This window comes from Pinus tabuliformis, chromosome 8, assembly GCF_031772625.1.
Source record: "Pinus tabuliformis cultivar Carrire ecotype Pingquan chromosome 8, CPIR1, whole genome shotgun sequence".
Classification (NCBI taxonomy): Eukaryota; Viridiplantae; Streptophyta; class Pinopsida; order Pinales; family Pinaceae; genus Pinus; species Pinus tabuliformis.
In genome coordinates this window covers 644,742,439-644,765,099 of record NC_142294.1, presented here as the reverse complement: position 1 = coordinate 644,765,099, position 22,661 = coordinate 644,742,439, and the positions used below count along the sequence as shown (strand labels likewise).

The 22,661-nt window shown below is 34.6% G+C and overlaps 1 protein-coding gene across 1 annotated transcript in view; it reads left to right on the top strand.

Moving 5' to 3' along the window:
- Window positions 1-22,089, top strand: part of LOC149237183 (cysteine-rich receptor-like protein kinase 42) — a 61,369-nt gene extending 39,280 nt beyond the window's left edge. The window contains exon 10 of the mRNA XM_089369188.1: window positions 21,706-22,089. Coding sequence (XP_089225314.1) covers window positions 21,706-22,089 — 384 coding nt within the window. The remainder of the gene's footprint in view (window positions 1-21,705) is intronic.
- The last annotated feature ends 572 nt before the right edge of the window (window positions 22,090-22,661 follow it).

Below are 22,661 nucleotides of genomic sequence, written 5' to 3'. Positions count from 1 at the left end.
TTGCCACTGATGCAGATGTAGTTGCTCTTACTCCTAAAGATGTAATCACTTCCACTCTTGTAAGCTCACCCATTGACACTTTTTTTGTTGACCACAAAGAAAAGTTGTTCTTGCTCCTGTGGGCACACCTACTGCCACACCTATGGAAATCAGTATTAAAGAAGAAATTGTTTCCATTCCTACAAAGCATGAAAAAGTCAAGAAACCACCCTCTTTGTCTTTGTATACCTCACTTCTTAGAAAAAACAAATTACTTACAATGAAGAATAAAAAATTCTAAATTATGATTGATGTAATGAGGAAAATCTTGAATGAAGGGTGATCCTCTAAAGGATTAGAATGCTTTACCCTGGTAGAAAAATCTATCACTGCCAAGGAACCTATGTGTTACAGGCCATTGTGTCACACTTGTGAAAAAGGCCCTAAACCTCGATTTATTGCCATGCATTACATTTGGCATTGATCCCCAACAAAACCAAAAGAAAAAAATTCCCAAAATTTGTAAACATTCTAGATTACAATGGCTCAAAACCCCAATTTAAGACTCCATTGCACTGACTCTCTTGACAAACTCCAATAGCGCAGGTTACACACATGCAACTTGCACTAGTAAGCACAGGTTTCCTTTACAATAAGTGCGATGACACTTGGAAATGAGGTAAAATAAAATACAATTTTGAATATTTCCCTTATAGATGCTTCAAGAGATGATTCTTCCATTTACAATTGAAGATTATCTCAAATTCCTACTAGTAAGTTTTTATCTCTTTTCCCATGGACCTTATCCCCTTTCAAAATGGATCTAGCCCTAGTATGGAAGATCTAGAACTTCCTCAATTGTCCTATAAAAGAACTACCTACTATAGAGTATGGGTTAGATTTTCGAGACTCTGATTTTTCCCTTATGTTTTCAGCTCGAGTTTGGAGGTCCATAATCCATCCTTATGCATTGGTGAGATTGAAGGTTTTATCATTGTGACAAAGAAAGGATGAGCATGTTAGGAGAGATTGTTAGAAACAATGGAAATCGAGACACTACTGGGGGGGTGAATCAGTAATGTGGCTAAATTATACATTTTTTCACAAATTATACTTTTCAATCACTTTAGCGATTGCTCATGGATCAACAATGCAACTCAATCTTAACAGAATCATCATCAACCACATGAGAAAAATATACATAATAAACCAATCTTCAATTTATTACTAGCTTCAACTTGATTACATCATTTCCCCATAAGATATTATTTGTGCGTTTATCAAATACTATTGAAAGGAACTTCTATCCCTACTCATTTGTCAGTGTTCACTAAAAGGGACTACTACCCTTGCTCCTTTATCAGTCTCTGCTAAAAGAGACTCTTTCCCTTGCTCATTTATGAACACTCACTGGAAGGGGTTGTTGCCCTTGAAAATTTACTAGCACCCACTACATGGAGCTACTACCCCTGATCTATAAGCTACCACTTTCCAACCTTGTTGTTCCTTCTTTCATCCATTTCAAACAAGAACCAATAGGCCACTTGTGTCACAAAAAAACATTTTTTTCTCACTGCAACTACTCACGAAATCCACCATGAAAACATCTTCAACAATCTCTGATCACTTATAAAAACACTATCACATTTAGTAATTTCACATTACTGAACAAAACACCAAATTTTATGCATCAACAACATCAATCACCAATTCACATCTTTACATCTCTAGAACAATTTTTAGATACCAATATTGGTCTTTGATTCACCCTTGATGCATACCACCATTATGCATCACACGGGACCAACAAATTTCAACCTCTCATCGACAACTCATCCACACACACACACTCTTGCACACATAAACATTGTTTCTAGAATTATGCTTTTAAAGGATTTTGTACTAATATTTTTGGAATTGAACTTTAGCTATGTTGCTTTCAAAAAATTGCATGTTCATTTAATTTTTTTTCTTTGACATGTTCAACTAACTCTTTGGAATATTTTCTTTAAGTCTTCAATCTCTAATATGTAGTTCCAAACTCAAACTCTGATTTTTTTCCTTAATTTTTCTATTCTATCTTTTTAACAGGTTTTAGCAGTGCTCCTATTTTTAGTGACCCTCCAAATTTGGCTTAGTTGCAAAATATTCCACTTAAATGATGCCAACTCATTCTTGGACTTGGATTTAATATTTTAGTGCTTTTGTTGTTATGTTCAGCTTAATTTCCAAACTCCAAGAGCTGCTGACTCCTTTCATGCCAAAACCCGAAGGATTTGATTAAAAATGTTTCCAAAATAGTTGTCGACTCATCGCATCCTTGCCTGTGCCTACTGCACTTTAGCATAGACCAAAATACCTTTTTAATATGACGCTACCAAAATACGCTACCAAATAATATTTCAATGCCCCCCTTTTTTGTTATTAACAATGCATTGCCAAAATAGACCTTCATGGTATTTTTATTAAAAAAATATTGTAGCCAATTCTGCCTTTTTTTGCCTTAGCACGTTTTGCACTAGCGCCTTCCTACTTTCCTTCCATATGACCAAGTCTTCGTGACCATTGTCTAGGCCTTTAGGGGCTAAGTTGTTCGTAGGCTAAATTTCTTTGTTAATTTCTCCACGCCATTGGCCTTATTTCTATGTGAAATGACCAAGGACTAGTGCTAAGGTTAGAGCTCCCAAAAGCAACGCTTTTACTTTGTCCTTTTTCAATACACCTCCGAGCTCGTGCCTCTAAGGTGATGTCACTTGTCATCTTCTAATATGTTGTTGTAACCAACCTGTCTATCCTCTATGTCCCAACACGTTTTCTCTTGGTGTATTCCCTTTGTGCCCTCTTATTTACCATTGGGGTCATCCTTATGAGATATCGTGTCATGTGGTGTCACCCCAGCCTAATTCTCATTTTCTTCAGTGTTGATGTGTCTTGTCTCCCGCTTCATGATGATTTTACTTGTGAGCCGTTATTAACCAGTCGGGCTCCACCCAAAAGGATGACATCACTCTGATGTAACTTGTGCTACATGTTAGCCTATATTTGGTTACAAATGTCACTCAAATATGGGCCTTTTGGGTACCCTAAAATTCCAAAAATTATTTCCACATGTCCACCTCCGATTAGGCGGTTGTTGATGTCATCATCCTCCCATCATCCAAGGAAATCAAATTCTACCACCTGTCCTCTATCAGAGAGGAGAGAGAAAGGGTCTAAGGCTTTTTTTTTGCAAAATTCCCTTTTAAAATATCTTCTAAGTGTTCTTCCCTTTCCTTTATGGTCACAAAACCATTCATGTTTTGTTCACCCCCCTCGGCATGGTTTTTTGTTTTAGAGAGGGGGGTGCACAGTCAACCTCCACCATTGATATCTAATCGACAGTCTAGTCAAAACAAATTATTGCACAACCCCTTTTCCTGTAAACAACTCGTACACTCAAATCCATGCATTCTTTTTCATGTGTTAGTGGGGACACATGTCACATAAACTGTTGTTGCACTTACCTGTAGTTTAGCCCTGCTTCTTGCATCATCTTTCTCATTTCATCCCCACGTTTAAATTTGTGCAACTTTTGCAAACCTCTGAGGTACAACCAACATAATGCCTCTACCAATATTATGTCATTTACTTGCGTCATCGCACTCCTTGCATCCTGCTCAATCCATTTGAGCATTGTTTTAATTTGTGACATGGTATTGTCGTTGGGTGGTCTCCACTTGAGCCACTAAAAATGCTTCCCACTGCTTTGTTGTCACCAATATCTTCTCGGAGCTTTGTATACCAGATGCACCAACCTTTTCACCAGGTCTATCAATTTTTCCAACTTTGGCTAGGTGCCAAATCTCATCAAACCACCTCTTATCTCTACTATCTTTGACTTGAGGTCACCAAACTTTGATTGGCTCTATCTTTTGATCTAGGAGGCCATTTTCAAACTTTCGGATAACACTAGAAAGCGGTCTCCAATATATTTCCATATGGGTGGATTTCTCCTATGTTAGAGAGAATCTACTCCACCAAGGCTAGCTCCAAAATATTTGCACCACTCTCATCCATGTTTCTCCTTTATACCTCTTCTTTGAAATAGATATTATGAGGCCTTCTTGACACCTATATTTCTTCTTCTTTTTCCACCTTTGTTGATTTTTCCTTTGCTACTTTTTCCATTTCCTTTACCTTTAGATTTTTCATAAATGACAATATATTTACAACAATCTACCCCTTTGGCATTTATGGAAACACCAATATCAAACAAAACATCATCACCAATTATATACCAATGATCAAGCAAAGACAAGTGTAATTCTCTTCTTTGTCTTTTATGCTTCTCTCTATGTTTTGCCTGAGGCCCTTCTCCCTCTTTGTATGAGGTTATTTACCATATTTTGTTTGATAAAGAATACCTCTCCCCCATTTAACCTCAATAGCAAGGATACTAACAGGCTTCCCTGTCAACATTCTCCCTCTGTCTTTTGATCTTATGGACCTTCCAACTGCTTCTTCTTATGCTGAAAACCTCATGTACCTCTGATATGCTCCAAGAATCTTCCTCTCTATCATGTGAAGAAGATTGTGTTGAAGGGATAGGAGTAATTACTCCCATTCTCCACCTCAAGAAGGCAAGAGGGATCTCTTTCTAAAAGAACACTTTCTTGTGAAACTAAGCCATGAGAAATGATTCTTGTTTGTCTGAGTCCTACCTATGATTACATTCATAATAGTGCCTACCTAGACACACACACCTCACCTGTAGCAACAATAACAATCTTTCCTATGCATGACAACATAAAATTACAACACTTTTTACAATCATAAAGGGACTCTCATCAATGCATGCCTAGACAAACATCGCATCTTGCATTTCTCCAGGTAAAGTTCTAATGACAAAAGAATCACCATGATACATTTGAATAATTATGAACAACAGTCATATAAATGAGGACTTTCTTACAAAAAAATGGATTTACAATCTCATATTGACAACATGAACACCATACTCTAACAAAGAGTCTAATGATTGTATATATCAATTCACAGTACCTTTGATACCAAGTGTTGAAATGATACAAATTCCTGAATTGACGCCACTGATAGAAAAATTGTTCAGCACTTGATAACTGAGTGTCCTCATCCTATGATCGTGCTCCTTTAACCACAATTTGATTCCTAATACTAATTACCAATTTGAATGGAATTATAACATAAATACCATTAGCCTCTATCTTGTAGCAAACAACTGATACCAATTAATGATACCAACTATCAACGAATAATTTGAAACTCAAACCTTGACTTGATTACACTCTCCCTATGGCCATGCTCCCTCTTTGTATTAGGAATATTTAAAAAATACTTGCTAGAGAAAATTCAGCAGTAAGTAGATCATCACCATCTATATATACTTGGTCTACCAATTTGATTTGACAACAACATTCAATCAACCACACTACTCAACAATCAACATAAAATAGCATACTTACATTTATCCTTCAAATGCATTCACTGGTATGTTCCTTTATGGTCCATTTATTTGACCTTTCTAGCTTCCCTTGAAGCCAACCTATTCTCTCTAATGAAGAGGAAGAGGGGATCTACTCCCCCCTAGTAGATTATCTTCCTTTTTCTTCTACACCTGTATATGAGATGATTTCTTATGCTAGTTTTCCTGACTAGGTGACTTTATGCTATTGCTTGAGTATACAGACCACTGATCATTCCTTTCATTAGCACCAATTAAAGCCAATTTGAAATGTACCTGTTGATCTTCTCTCTCACTATATTTATTTCAAGGACTATAAGGGTTTATGCTACTTATTTTGTCTAATTTGAGTCTTTGCCTATTGCAGGTTATATAAGAGAGATCAACCACAGGAATTTCAGACTTTGATATGTTAACTCTCAACTGATTATCTTCAAAACCAAATAATTTTTTGTGTTGCCTCCATGATCCATTTGATATTCCTTTCTTTTGAGTGCTCAAATAGCTCTTGCACAGTTACCCTTACTAGCTCTCATCATAATCCATGCCTCTGATTACAACATTCTAAAAAGAGAATTTATTTCCAGATTTGCATGCAACTGCTTTGTACCCATAATTATTACACCTGTAGCATTCAACATTATTCAAGAAGGGTACAAAGGAATTGTTCTTCTTAAGAAGGTTTCTATCTATCCAATTTCTTAGACTGATACTCATTCTATTGGTGCTTTTGGGCCACTCAAAATATTTCCTTTGAGGGGAAAAGGCTCTTCATGCTTGGTTGTTCGAATTTCTTTTAGCAGTTCATGGTTGTGGCTATAGCACATTCCACTTCTACTACTACACCTTATTTTTCTTCTTTGGATGCTTGGAGGCAAAGAGCCCTATGTTACTACAATAGAAACATATGAGGGGTTTCATACCTTTGTTTTGATTTCTAGAGATCTTCTGGTCTTCTTGGTGTTGCATTCTTTTCTCTGCCATTGTTGTGTTGTAAGGTCTTCCTTTACCCACGTTTGTGTGTGTTGTATAGGTAAATTATCTCTGCGGACAGAGATGATCCCTCTAGACAAATTAGTGGGACTAGCAACCTATGTGACAATATACGAGACACTTTCCTAAATTAAAATCGAAATGAGAGAAGAGGAAGATGGCCTACCTCATTATGATGCTATAACACACTCCTTTGTTGAAGATATAGAATAAATTTCTCCTCAATTTCATCTCTATTGCTCATGGCGTTTGGATACTTGCAACAGAGATGAAAGAAACAACAAAGCATACAAGTACAACAAGCATAATCGAAAGTAATCCACTTAAAAGATCAAGGAGCATTAAGATAAATGATGCATTAACCCAAGCATTTATGGAAAGTGAACCAAGAGTTGTATATATTAATGAAATAAAGAAGGAAGCATACAACCAAGCCTTGATGTCAATAAGCTCTCCTTGAGTGAATTTCCAAGTCCAAGCTCATGCTCTCCAAGCACTCCTTCTTCAAGCCAAATGAGTAGCATGTAGGCACTATCTCAGCATAAGGGTGCAAATAATCAGAGACCAACCATTTGGGAATGGGAGAGGATGAATATATAGGCAGGGAAAGGGAGTTAGGATCTCTCCAAAGATAGGAGAAGTCCCCCATCTCAAGGAGGTATCTCATAGGGATAAGATCAAAGGGAAATATTGCGAGAATTCAACCACATCCACACCGAACAAACTCCAGCTCGTCATTCTGGAAGCCTCTAGATCACAAAGCTTCTTGTACTCTTTGGGAAAACTTTCCTTTTAGGGATCAGCATGAGTATCCAAGTAAAAAGCGTGCTAGAAGTGCGAGTCTAGTATAGTGCAACTTGTCATCAACACTAGTTGCTAGTGTCACAGTCGCGCTGGTCCTGAAATTAGGGTTTTAGAGCTTACTTCTTCAGGGAAGGCTCAAGGCATGTTTCCATCAGTGTTTCAAGGAGGATCTGAACTATATATCAGGATGGGTACACTGCATGATTGCCAAGTTTTGGGCACTTCGAGGTATGACACAAGGAAGTGCAGGAGGTGTGACAAAATATTGTGTAATAGATGCCCCCTAAAGCATGAAGGAAGAACATGGAGTGATGGTTGAGATTCTTTAAAAGATTTTGCAAGGATGAGAACAAACACTATCAGGAGACCTGCAAATACATATACAGATCTGATACAAAACAGGAATCCATGGTATGGACACAACCATCTGGATGGAAAGGACTATGTGAAAGGATTCAGAGCATCGGAAAAACCATATGAATGAAAAGGATCATCTGTAAATATAAGATCCAAGGTATGGATGTAGCCTCCTGATATAGAAGGATCATCATCATCATAAATATGAAGTCCCACGGTATGCACACAACCATCCGTATAGAAGAAACAAGTGTACAATCATGAACAGTACATAACTCCACGCATCCCGATTTATATCAGACAAAACTTAGGGTCTTGCGCTCCATCCCAACCTAATCAAAGTATGAATTCTAACATGCGCATGAATGTGTTGAAGTCAAACATGCTAGAAAACCACCTGATTACGGGTCAATGATGCGAACCGTTAACATGCACGAGAGAAACCACCAATAATGAAAATGCTCCTCAAAGTATGATAGAACAATCTGTGAATGTGAAAATGAATATGAAGTCAAACACTCATGGAATCATCTGATCGAAGGCCAATGATGAAAACCTATCGTTGGATGCAAAGAAATTTCCATTAAGGCATGCAATCTCTAAGGTACTGAAACGGAGTCTCTAAGTCACCTTACTAGATAATGAGTTGAAGTCGACAGGATGTGACCCATCGAAGGAGGGCCATGATGATTCTCCCATCATCGACACAAAATCAGAATAAAGTGAAATAAATGAGTATGATCCAAGATTGTAGAAAAAGGTTAGACAATGTATAGGTAATAAACTGCAGATAGGACTTCTCTTGAGCATATCGGCGACACGAATCCGAAGCGTGGCAGCATTTGACTCAACATAAAACCAAGGGTCATGATGATGAAATGGAATAGTAAGATGAGAGGTAAAATAGATCACCCAAAGCCACAAAGACAAGTGACTGAGCAAGGATATCGTAAACCTAACATGAGAAACAGATGAGTGTCATGTTCAAGAGCGACATGTTGCCTATACAAAAGATATTTCACTTTCATTTTTCCCCACTATTTCTAGCGAGTACCCCAGTTAATTTTTATCATAGGATAGCATATGCTTTTCTTATAAGTTCATTCTTCGAATGAATCCATCTTAGTAAGTTTTACGAGCCTTAGGAAGGAGAAACTTAGTCTCATCATCGTGACAAGTCTTTCGTCATTTAATTTTTAATGAGTCCGATGGAGGAATAACTCGATATCTTTTTCATATTTAGAGAGTTTAAAAAAGATATGAAAAAGACAGCTCCATCATGTCCCTTTTCATAATTTGTCTCTCAAATCCAAAAATATAGAAAACAATATTTGAGAGAACCTCTTGACTGTGTCAACCAAGGTGTACCTTTCATAAATAGTCAATCTCAACCTGAAAAAGGGGTAAATGTACACTGAGATGATGTCAATTCATTTATTTTAGTAAGTTTCAAAAAACAAGTACTTGTCGATCTTTTCATATTTCAAGAGTCATAAAATAGCTTAAAGATGACTCTAGTGGGGTTTCTTTTTCGTTTTTTTTTAACAAGTCTGAAAAAGAGATAAAGCAAAAACTTGTTGAATCAATAAAAAATGATCATTGTAACCACCTAAAAGAACCTATAACTGCACAAAGACAATCACACATCATTGATATCGAGGAAAATAATAAAATATTGGAAAAAATGTGTTTAAAAACTTATAAATAAACTAAAAGTAAAAACATTTTTACCATTTCACTTGGAGTAAATTGGAGAGTACATTTTACCCTATTTTCCTTGATTCTTTAGGCAAGCAATGTGAGAGATCCAGGGCATCATTTCACAAACCGTCAACTGCAGGTAAGAGCTCTTCCATTTTCCTTGCTTTTCATTCTACTTTCATGCCATTTCATAGGATTTTTTCTGGTTAAAATGGAGGATTTCAAATTTTAAAATTGGGGGTGACTAACACAAATATGCTCATCGGATCCGCGTTGATCGCCCCTAAGCCCACAAGGCTCATGAATTGCCAGTGTGGAATCAATAAAAATAGACATGTTGGCTGTAGGGTGGAAAAAATAAAAATAAATCCCCTCTCTTGATCAATTTTTTTGAATTTTTGATCCGTGAAAAGGCATTTAATTAATGTAAATGGCTATTTTGCAGGAGATTTTGACAACATGGTCATCGAATGGAAGAAAAGGGGCCATGAGGTAGAATATCACTAGGCTTCCTAAAATGTTGAATGTGTCAATGCTTTGAGGGAGTGCAGATTATTTAAATTCTTCCGAACCCCAAGACTCAGAGCTCAAAATGAGCTGCTACACTATCTGATCAGTTTATAGGATGTTGATCGACAGATATTCATCATTGGAGACTAAAAACTAGAGATGGAAGTAGATGATATCTACTTCATTACTAGATTGCCTAGAAGAGGGGAAAAATTCCAACTCTTTGGATCTGGTGGTGGAGATGAGAGAACCAATGCCTTAATCAGAAGGCATTGCCTGGGTACAGAGACAACTGTGAGCAGGAAGGTGAAGATACTGACCATTGATAATCTTCCCTTAAGGATAATTCTACACACCATGGCTCCTATAGCTCAGTCGCAGGCTTTGCACGAGGTCTCAAGATCACAATTCTAGTATGCAGTGGATTTCCTTACTACAACAATGTTCAATTGGTGTGAGGGAATGTTGGCAAACATGAAGAGGCAACTGACCGAAGGCAAGTTGGGAAACCTGAAGTAGTTTAGCTTTGGTTTGATTTTGGTAACTTTCTTTTTGGAGCACGTGGCACTATTTTAGTACCAATGGAAAGAGGTAGCGGATCCTACTCCACAAGATCTGAGGCTGCTCAAATGGAGTGAGATCATGCCTCATGGAGGAGGGGGGCATCAGATGCATTTCCCTCCATCGTTCTTCGGTTGGTTGCACCGAAAATTGATCGTTGTCGATGACTATACCTATGCAAGCACGGACTTCAGAGGGGATCTAGATCTACCTCTACCACCAGGTGAACAGTGGATTGATGCAAGTAAAACTTGTTTTTGGAATTTGCAAGTTTTATGAGTTTTTTTTTGTTAAAGTGTATCTGAGAGTTTACTTGTGATAAATGTGCAGATGTGGGACCAGAAAGGCCTCCTAGGATGTCGCCAATAGCACGACGAGTAGCACATTAGATAGAAGATGCTCCATACGAGGAAGGAGCAGATCCTATGGTAGAAATGGAACAAAATCTAGAAGTGATCACCCGAGGGATTCCAGAATATGCGACTATAGATGATGTGCTGTTGTGATACTAGAGGCACACAGTAGGAGTGTCTATGAGACTACGTCATCCATTAGGCCGAGTGATCAGAGCGGTCTCATGTTATTGCAAGAATCATGTGGGCGAATAGCCTTTTCTAGTCATGTTTTTTGCACTATTGTAGGCTTTGAAATCCATGTGTCCCAGAACACTTATTTTTTGAAATTTTGATGAACAAACCTTGATATATATCTATATATATATATATATATATATATATATATATATATATGATGTGATCAGTTTTATAAGTTTCACAAATTTCTATCAAGAACATAATTTTCTAATGCATCTGTTAATGTATTCAAATTCTATGGAATGTGCTGATATGTGATATAATGAAAATTTCTTTCTAGTAATCGAACATGTAGATACATACACAAAATTTTTGGATTTCTTACTGAGTAATGACTATTCAATTGTAACACAACGAGTTGTGAATCTAACTTAACAACTAAATTTCTAATGCGAAGAGCAATTTTTTCTGATAACAGTTCAATAACTGCATTGTACTTGACAATATTAATAGTTGTTTTTCCCAGGAAAATACCTTGTAAATCGGTCAACTCGCCATCATGGAAAAATAGTTCCCAATTCGTGGAAGATAAGTTATGTGTGCTACGACAAGCACCATTAGCAAAACCAACATAATGATTTGACGACATCTGCAAACCAAGTGGAACACAAGGTAAGCAGAAGGAACATGTGTGCAAGGAAAATAATCACACCAAAAAATAAAAATTGCACACCAATGAATTCACACACTAATGTACAAAAGTAATTACACGGATGATCACACGTAAAAAGTTCAGATGGAGCCCATTTTCAGACTCGGGTAATTGATCAACAAAGAATGAAAACAAAGTTTCACCATTGGCATGACGTGTAAGCATCGAATCGGCCAAATAGTGGAATAACACACATAAATGGCTATGCCCCCATGCCCTTCGGTCGAGTGAGGGTTACGAGTCATAGAATGAATACCCCATTGCGATAATGGGCGAACGGTAAAAACTCGTTGAAGAGAGAAAATCTTAAGCTTATGGTGAGAAAAATATGTCTCTAGTTGAAATATCTTGACAACTTCAGGTTGGACTAAAATGTCAATGTGCAAGGTAGTAGTAATATTTCCCATATTACCTTCCGAAAAAGCTTCATGCACTAGAACATGTGTTTGAAGTGGGTGTGTTGGGTTATGAGAAACAAAATCTTCAAGACATGAAGGAATCTCACCTAGACTTGGAAGAAATGAGGAACGATGATGGGCATCATTCCAAGGAGTTTCGTCAAGAGACATAACCTTTAAAATACTCTCGTCGGTGGGGAATATCTCATTCAAGGGATCCGAAGAATCCCAAGAACCAAGCCAAGGAGATTGCAAATAGGTATCCAGGTACATACTGAGAACAACATGACTTTCTGAAGCAGCTGCTGAAGCCGAGAAAATTTCATGATAAGCTTGTTCTAAGGGACTTAGCAGCATAGTGTCACCAAACGAATCAACCTGATCCGGAGAAGGAATGATCCATGGGTCAGTGGAGATAGAAATCATGTTGATCGAGGCGACATGCGAAGGTGGGAGAGGAAAAGTTCCCATTAAAGCATAATGTTTGAAAAGACCTGCCCCCATGCTCTCATATGGAATATCGGTATTTCCCACATATGGGACGTTGCCATTTGAGGCATCGGAAGAGAAAAAGGACAATTGATCGATGGTGACAATTTTTCCTTCATGAGGAAAACAGAGCACCCAAAACAAAGAGGAAACCACACAAAACATGGCATGGGTCCAACTTTGCCCAAGTAGAAGGTTGTAATTCATATTCGCATCTACAACTTCCACTTCTAACTCGACAGTCTTCCCTTCCAAAGTGATGGGAAAACTTGTGAGAATACCATAAGGACGGGAGCCTCTGCCATCAAAGGCCTCCAAAGTGTTCAGGGAGTGGTTGAGAGGTGGAGAGCCAATAGCTTTCCAACATGAAGTAGACATGATGCAGGTGGAATCACCTTCATCAATGATAGTCTGATGGATTGTCTTTCCTTTTATAATGACTTGAATAAAAAATGCAATCTGACGAGGAAGACAAGGAACATGGTTTTCAAGATCGAAAGTAATCAAGCTCGAATCAACACGATCAATGCCTCCAATAGCATACAATAATGATTTCCTCTGCATTGGAAAAGTTTGGAGAACTTCCAAAGCAGACATTGCCGAAGGCACTTCAGCCAAATCTTCGACAATACTATAATGTTGAGAAGCTCTAGCGTTCGAGTTATAGGATGACTTCCGAAGCACACCTTTGGGAGGTGGTCGGATAACGAAATCATTATTAGGTCTCTTGATATGGAGAGGACCAGAACTGGGTGGAGAAAAAGTAGAAGGTATATCAGTGACTTATTTTTCCACCGTCTGCTTTTGAGAGGTTCGATAATCTTTCGATCGAGTGGCTATAGAGATAGGCAAGGAACCCATCATCATGTAAACCTGAGAACCATATGAGGTAGAGGATTGTGGTTGGTCTACCAACTGAGTCTTCTAAAATGGGAATGACTCTTTCAATACAGTTGGGGTCCCTTTCAATAAATGACTAACTTCTGCACGTCGGGGACAATTCTTGGTATAATTATCTTCCTCACAAATGAGGGAAGGATATTTCAGCTTCCGTTTGGAGACATCATCAGCAGATGACTTAGGAGGATCTTATTTCAGGGTATCAGATTTTGCTTTCCCCTTAACGTCCTTCTTACCTTTTGAGGCTTTATCTCCTGCAGTAGACTGGACAATGTTGACCTCGGAGGTTTTACCAGGATTCGATGGGTTTTTCAAAGGATGACTAGAACTAGTATTCGAAACATAATTTTTCTTCAAAGAAGCTTTACTGGAAGTTTGAGATACTGATCCAATTACACCATCAACAGGTGGTAAATCGGGAGACTTTGAAGATGCTGGGTCTAAAGATGGCCTTAGCAACGACACTAAAAGCCAAATTTTTTTAGCAATAAACATGAAAAAAAAATCTGTGAATGAAAAGTGTTGATGCTCATCAACATCACTTTTTAAGGTTAAAATTCAATTTTTTTAACAACAACATTAAAAGATCAAACAAAAGGGAAAAATAACCCATAAAAAAGAAAAATTCAAACAAAAATAATTTAAAAGAATATATATGAAATTTAACACAAAAAAATTAAATACTTAAAAATATAAAAACTAAAAACAAACATATTTAAAAAAAAATATTAAAAACAGTTTAATTTTTTGTTTTTGGTTTAAGAGATATTATTTATTAAATTACAAAACTATATATATATATATATTAATTCCAAATATATATATATATATATATATATAAATTACAAAGAAAAAAATATTAAAAAAGAATTAATTAATTAAAAATACAAACAACAAGGAAATTGAAAAAAGTAAAAATAAAATAATAATAAAAAAATTATGTAGTGGTAGAGTGAAGGGGATCGACGGGTCACCCTGCATTGGTGCCAAAAGGCCACAGGAAGCGGTGGCTAGGTTGGTACACTTTCCTATGACCCTTTGGTGTCAGGCCAAGTTGTCGTCCAGAGAATAAAAGGCCTTGAGCAAGGGAAACATCAGCTCTGCCCATGACTCTTTGAAAAAAACATTAAAAAAATGGAAAAAAAATTGAAAATAAACATTAAATAAATATAAAATATTATAAAAACCATTAAAAAAAAAATTGAAAATTAAAAGAAAAAATGAAAATTAAAGGAAAAATTTAAAAATGAAATGAAAAAAAAAGTTCAGAGGGCGGAGTGTTCGCCGCTTCCCAGAATCAACGAGATCCATACACTACAATGTGGGGGATCGTCAATTATGAGAATCGAAGACCGCCCCACCCTCGAACCTTTTTTAATCAATTTTTTTATTATTTTTTTTCAATCTTTTAAAATAATTTTTCTTTTCAATAATTTCATTCTTTAATGTTTGTTTTTTTAATAATTTTTAATTGTGTTTTTTAATAAAAAAAAATTAATGTTATATATCTATCTATCTATATATATATATATATATATATATATATATGCGCGCGCGCATGTGTGTTTTTGTCAAGTTGTTTGAGTTTGACTTCAGGGTTGACCTATGGCTTCAGAAACCCAGGGGAATCTAAGATGTCAAAATCACTCATACATTGCACCCGACCTGGGCCACACCAACCCTTAACATGGGTGGATTTTTGCCCACAGAATTTCGAACCATTGACCTTCTCATCACGGAGTGACTTAGCAGTACACCCTATCACCGTCTATTCTACACCCTATAGGCATTTTTATTTTTAGTGTTTATTTTTTAATTTTTTTCAATGTTTTCTTAATATTTTAATATTTATATTTATATTTTAATTTTAATGCTTTTATCATTTATTTATTTTCAATTTTTTTTGAAATATATTTTAAAATTTATTTTTAAAACTTTAGTTTTATTTTTAATTTATTTTTTAAACTTGTTTTTTTTTTGCTTTTTTTGTATTTTTATATTTTTATTTTATAGCTTTGTTTATTTATTTTGTTTGTAGTAATCTGTTAATTTTTTTTTGTTTTAATTATTTTTTTTATTTTTGCAAGTATTTGTTTATTTTTAATTTTTAATTTTTTTTTATATTTTTTTTATAATGGGAGGTTTTTCAATTTTGTCTAATTATTCTTTTTTCTAATAAATTTTGTTTTTCACTGGTTTATAATATTTTAATTTTTTGATTTATTTATTTTTCCTTTTTTCTACTAAATATTTTTGTTTATTTTTTAAATTTTTGTTTCAAATATTGTTGAATTTTTTTTCTAAATTTTTGTTTTTTCAATTTTTTTTAATGCAATTTATTTTTAATTTTTAATTTTGATTTTTTTTTAAAGATATTTTTAATGTTTTTTTTCCTTTTTTTGTTATTTTTTACTTAAAATTTAAGGGAATAATTATTTTTAGAGAAAGAACTTCAAATGTTATTGTTTTTGGACATATAATTCATAAAAATTTCATGAGTTTTGCTATTTTTTCATTTTTTTTCTAGAAGAATGCTTTATTAAACTTGTAATTTTTAGTGAAAAGGTCTTGAAACGTGTATTTGTTTAATTATATTTATATGCATAATGTGTATTTGTTTAATTATATTTATATACAAAATGTGTTTTCTTTGTCAAGTGTTTAAATTTTGTTTTTTAGCTACAATTATTTTATATGTATTGATGTATTAATTAGTGATATATAAATATATAAAATATCCTAACTTCAAAATATTAATTTTATTATTCTTTTTTATCTTTGCAAAAATATTGAAAATTTCATTATAAAAGAATATTGCAAAGATAAACAAAAAAACACAAGCTTGAAAAACCCTTAAGAAACAAACATAAAAGAAGAAAAAGAAAAAAGGAATAAGACAACTTGAAAAATGGTCAAATAAGCATCATTTAAACTTAAAGCGTCAAAATATGCCCCCCTCCCCCCAAAATTGGTAAGAAAACGTTGATGTTGCATTATCAATTTTTAAAATCCACATGAAAATAAGAGACATATAAAAAAAATCCGTAGCTAATACATAAGAATATTTAAAGTGTAAAAAATAAGTCCTAAAATTGGTGGGGTGGGGGGAGGAGGGGGGGGGGGGGGTGGTGGGGGTTGTTGATGTTGCATCAACACTTAACAAAAAAATTGTCGACACTTATTACATAAGAAAATTTAAAGTGTCAAAAATATTCTCCAAAAACAAAACGTTGATTTTGCATCAACACTTTTCAAAATCAACTTTAAAATCATGATCTTTTATGACCTCTAATGAATTGAGAACTCAATACAGTTCTAATTAAGTTGGTATGTTTGTTTTCTTTATCAATCGTTGAAGTCGAAATAAATTCTTGCACATGTACAAATCCAAGAACCCACATACATGAGATGAAAACCTTCCATAAGTTCAACATAGCTATAACATATCCCTCCATAGATCTATTAGCCATAATCCTTTTACAGTGTGCTTGGGGTTCCAACAATTTTCCCGAATTGATGTAGTTATGCCCATTGCATCTTTGTCGGTCAAGTCCTCCCATTCTAAGATTGAGGCAAATAGGGAGAAAAATTAGTTAAGTTGGTTCAACACCAACAATAGGCCATGATATCGTGTAGAAAGTCAATGAAAAGTACAAGAAGTAACATGACTAGCATAAGGTTCCAAATAAGTTTCAGGTTGGTGATAAGGTATGGTTACATTTACAAAAGAGCACCTCATGAGCCCAATTAGTAAGCTCAAATCATTCTCATATGGTTTGTATAAAATCACAAAGGCAGTTTGTGACAATGCTTTCAAATTGAGTATTCCGTCATTCCTTGGCTTGCACCCAATGTTCAATGTGGATCTGCTTTGATCATATTATCCACCTTTGTTGGAAACCTCAAAGGCAGTTGAGCGATTTGTGACCACAAATATCAATGCTAACTACATTAAACATGCTACAACATATCATATCATTGACATCAAGACAAAGGATACCCACCAAGAACACATTCAACTCTACCACATTGTGAAAGTCGGATAACTTCTTCACCAAGGCAAGTGTCTTAGTAAGAGCCAAATTCAATAGAATTTTAGCCATATGATGGAGGAACTCAATGCAATTAAGACCATTCTTCTTAAGGGGGAAGGAATAATCTAGGTGGATATTGGTAGCCATCCACCTACTCCACTAACTCAAAGCATAAATCTCCATCTTGGAAATTTTTGTATACTTTTTTGGTTCCTAAACTTCCACGGCTATATTGAGGCCATAAAGAATTTTTTCTTCACATGGAAGGGACCCACTCTATATTTGTAAGAATAGCCTGGGTCAGTCTGAAATGTGTAGTTCTCAGCTAGAACTTTCCAGTGAGCTACTGAGCACACCAAACATATATTGTATGCATAAGTTATGACCCTAGGAATTTGATGTAGAGACTAACCTTAGTGGGGCCCACAATCCTTTTTGTGTCTTATCTCCTAGGGCTAGGTTTTCATATGTTTATGGTTTCCTCATTGCTTATGATGTTAGAAATGGTCTTTTGGCCTCACTGTAACTCAATCTGGTAAAGACATGTAGCCATCACATATCTACTCAGTGATAAGCTACCACCATTTGAGCTAGTTTATTTTCATTTTGTATCTTTGCAATTTCAACACTTTCCATTTATTAATAGAATACAAGTTTCATTGTATCTTTATGTTCTGATTATAAGTATGAATTTTATTTCATTCCCTTCATAAATTTGGATCATCACACTCATACATTACTATTCTATGATTAGTCTTCAACTTATTTAATCATTAAGCTTGGACTACTCTTAAACTTGATTAATAGTTAAGTTTGATTAGTGGTTAATTAAATGATTAACAATTAATTAAGATTAATAAATAAATATTTATTTATAATTATAATTATAATACTTAAATTAATATTTTATTAATTAGGATTCTCAAGAACCGAATTTGATTTGACTGACATTAAGAAAATATTATTATTTTGTTACTTACAATTATTATTTTATTATTTAATATTTTATTTTCTTTATGACCTAACAAGGTACGATCCCCTCGAAATAATAAAGGATAAGAGGATAGGTGGGAGTGACTCAAGGAAAGTAATGAAGGTTGGTAACATTAATTATGGGTTGTTAACTTTCATGAGGTGGGGGGAGGGGGAATCGGGAAGATAAGCGCAGGAAATTTTGGGAGAGAGGGATTCTTACTTGGGAACTTTGGGGAAATTTGGGAGGATTTTGGGGATTAGTTTGGTTTTGGCACTTTGGGTTGATTTTTGGGTTTGGAACTTTGGATTTTAGAGGTTTGGATATCAGAGAGGTGTATTTTAGTGTTGGACACTAGAGGGGTGTTGGCATAGGGATATCATACACACTATACCCATAGTTTGGACTATGGCTCGAAGGGCTAGGGAACTCGTGGATGTTCCCTAGATAGTAAGTTAGATATAATTTCCTAGATGGCATGGTGGGATATTAATTTGAGTGGTCCCAAAAAGAGCACCATAACCAAGCCACCATAACTAGATATTACTCTTCTTGTTATTTAAGTTATGAAAATTTCTGTAAATAAAATTTCTTTTACATGCTTTTAATATGTTGTGACAAATATATCTTGAGATGTTAAATATGTTGGGTATTGTTTTGTTATGAAATTGTGGAATGTTGTTATACTTTGAGGACTACAAAATGGGTTCTGACAATTAGTGGATGGTAAGTGTTCTTAGGCTAAGGGAACACTATGTGGAGTGTCCAAAAATTATATCAATTTCACTTCATTCAAACCCTAGAGGCCAACACTTAGTCCATGTGTAAACTCGAGGGATTTGATCTTGGAATCTCGTGGTACATAATATTTCAGATGGACTTTCCTAGTTGGTACGATGGCATATTCAATTAGGTGGTCCCAAAAGGAGCACCACAATCAAGCAACTGTAACCAGATATTCTTTTTCTTATTTTTAAGTTATGAAAATTTCCATTAATCAAATTTATTTTACATGCTTTTAATATGTTGTGACAAATATATCTTGAGGTTTTAAATATGTTGTTTTTTTGCTTTGAAATTGTGGAAGTTTGATATAGTTTGGGGACCCTAAATAGGTTCTTACAAATAATGGATAATGAGTCTTCTTAGGTTAAGCGAACACTACTGGGAGTCTCCAAAAATTCTACCAAATTCACTTCATCCAAATGCTAGAGGCCAACACGTAGTCCATGTGTAAACTCGAGGGACTTGAACTTGGAATCTCATGGTACATAATATTTTGGATGGACTTTCCTAGTTGGCATGATGGCATATTCAATTGGGTGGTCCTAAAAGGAGCACCACAACCAAGCGACTGCAACTGAGTATTTTTTTTTTCTTATTGTTTAAGTTATGAAAATTTCCATAAATCAAATTTCTTTTACATGATTTTTGTTGTTGAAGTTTGATATAATTTGAGGACCCTAAAATAGGTTCTTACAAATAGTGGATGGTGAGTCTTCTTAGGTTAAGCGAATACTATTGGGATTCTCCAAAAATTCTACCAATTTCACTTCATCCAAACCATAGAGGCGTGCATACTCATCTTTCCCTTGTTAAAGGAAGTCGTTATTGAGAATTGAGGATGCCCTAAAATGAGCAAGTAGATCCTTTAATGCTTACTAAAAAATATTTTTGTGTGATAATGAGCTAATGAATCCCACAAGGTTGAGCAAGACTAGCAAGGTCATAGTAATAGAAATACATAAATCTCTTGCACATTACATCATCTCTTCCACAAACATGTTCACTACTAACTTAACTATTATGTAGACATATTCATTTCATTGTTCATCTCAGAACAATCCCATTCCTTTCTTTCATAAACCCATTCATCTCACTATACAGTTGTGGTCAGGATGCTAGTTACTAATTTTTATCCAAAAAGGTCATTTAAAAGACCTAAATATATTATGAAGATAACTTTGATCAATCACATCTCCTTGTAAGTAATAATTTTACAAGTGAATCTCGACAAAATTCCATTCAACAATGTTTCTTTCAACAATATAATAGCATAAAATAAGTCTTATGTAAAGCATATTATAAAAAATGTTAGTGATAATTTTTTTTTTATTAGAAAAATCAACAATTGGGCTAGTCTTGTATTCCCATAATATGGGATCAATTCCAACCACTACCACTATAACTCCTAGGTGAACTATGCCACCCCAAAACATAAGCCATAAATAAACTAAAAAAAATTGAAAATAGAATTTTATAGTACATAATACGTCATTGTCACAGTGATGAGTAACTAAGTTGCCGCTAACTATCATTAAATTGATAAAAAACAAATTATTAATAATTTATTTTATTAACATTTTTTTAATTATATTTATTTAAATGTAAACTTAAATGATTTAAGTGGAATTTTATCCCTACCGAATAAAAAATATGTACAATGTCACGATATGTATATTTTGTACATTATATAATCCTTACTTTTAACAAATACTAATAATTTTTAGAATTTAAACCTGTAAAACAAACGTCTTCAAAATTTCCAAAGAGAATGATGTATTAGTGATTCATGAACTTGGTCGTTGTTATACGTCTCGAATTTTTTCCATTAATTTATTAAAAGAATTAATTGCTTTGGATAGTTTTCTTAAAAGGTTGTATTTTATAAAGTTATTTTTCATTCGTTAAAACTGTTATTAATAAATTATTTAGTTAGTGTTTATTAAGTCTTCTGAACTAGAGACATTCAAATTGGTCGAAAAGTGAAAACAACCTTAAAATATTTGTAACTCCTTGAATGTTTATCCCCTTTTCGGGATTTGAATATTAAATTAAAGATTCATAAAATATAAGGTTTATAAAATTATTTGATTTTCCATTAATAAATTAAATTTTAACTCCTTCAATGTTTATCCTCTTTTCGGGATTTGAATATTAAATTAAAGATTGATAAAATATAATGTTTATAAAATTATTTGATTTTCCATTAATAAAATAATTTTCTTTATAATGTGTGGCCTTTACGCTTATCTCTATCTTTCAATTTATTTTAATGTATTTTTTGTGATGTTTAAATATTTTCGGGAATAATAATAGAGTATTATTAAAAATATAAAGTAATGAAGTAACTGCTTTTGTTTTCGAATAAAGTCTCGTAAAAGTAAATATGATGAGAAATCATATTTTAAATATAAGTGGTTTTACATGATAATGATAATAATATATTTGAATGTATGGTATAAAATAATATTGTAAATGATAAAATAAAATTATGTAGAGGGGAAGAATGACATTGAGAGTAGGAAGAATACGCCAATAAGTATTCTCTGCAACACTGGGGACAGCACTCGGCCACAGCAGTTCACAGATGCTATTAAGGCCCGCCTCTCAAATATTACCCTTGAAGCTGCTCAGAGTCCCAAACTTTTCACTGCAGATACAGACGCTGAGCCTTCTAGTCTAACGGGGATGATCTACAGCTTAGGGCAGTGTTGGAGAGATCTGTCCCGGACAAGCTGCAGATCGTGCCTGACCTATGCCTTAGAAAATATATTCAAATGCCAAAGTGGAGCTCTGGGGGCACAATTCGGATCTCAGAACTGCCATTTGCGTTACGAGGTTTATGAATTCTTCGACAGTTCCGTTATCTCGCCAGAGCTATAACTTTATTAATGTATAGGGTATATATTACTCCTTACATTAATGGATCCAGAAATATTGGTTGCTCTTTAGTATATCTAGATAGAATTATTGTAATGTACATCGTCCAGAAGACCCGGTCAAAACATCATGCAGTGCAGCAACTTCTTCAACGAGGCCTTCCGATCGCCGATCCGGAGGTGCTTAGCTGGAGCCGACATGAAGTCAAAAAGTCTCAGTATTATCTTTAACTTCGTTTATTATTTTATCTTCTCAGTTATTTTATCTTCAGAGTCATTTAAATCCATTGGGATGCATAAGCTGAAGGAATTCAAAGTCGATCTTTAAAAAGTTCAGTTATCTGCTATTTTAAAGATTAAAGTTGGAAGTGGCCTGCACATGCAAATTGCCCAGTTGCACTTGCAGATTATCTATAATTATCTTGGTGAAATAAATAAGTAATTTACTGAACAATCGGGATTTAGCCACAAACCCAGTTGAACTTAGTTCATCTTGCGATACCGCTGGTATCAAATGCTTGCTTTCTACATAATTTTGTGCTATCAAGGTGTGTAATTTTTATAAGTGCAAAACTT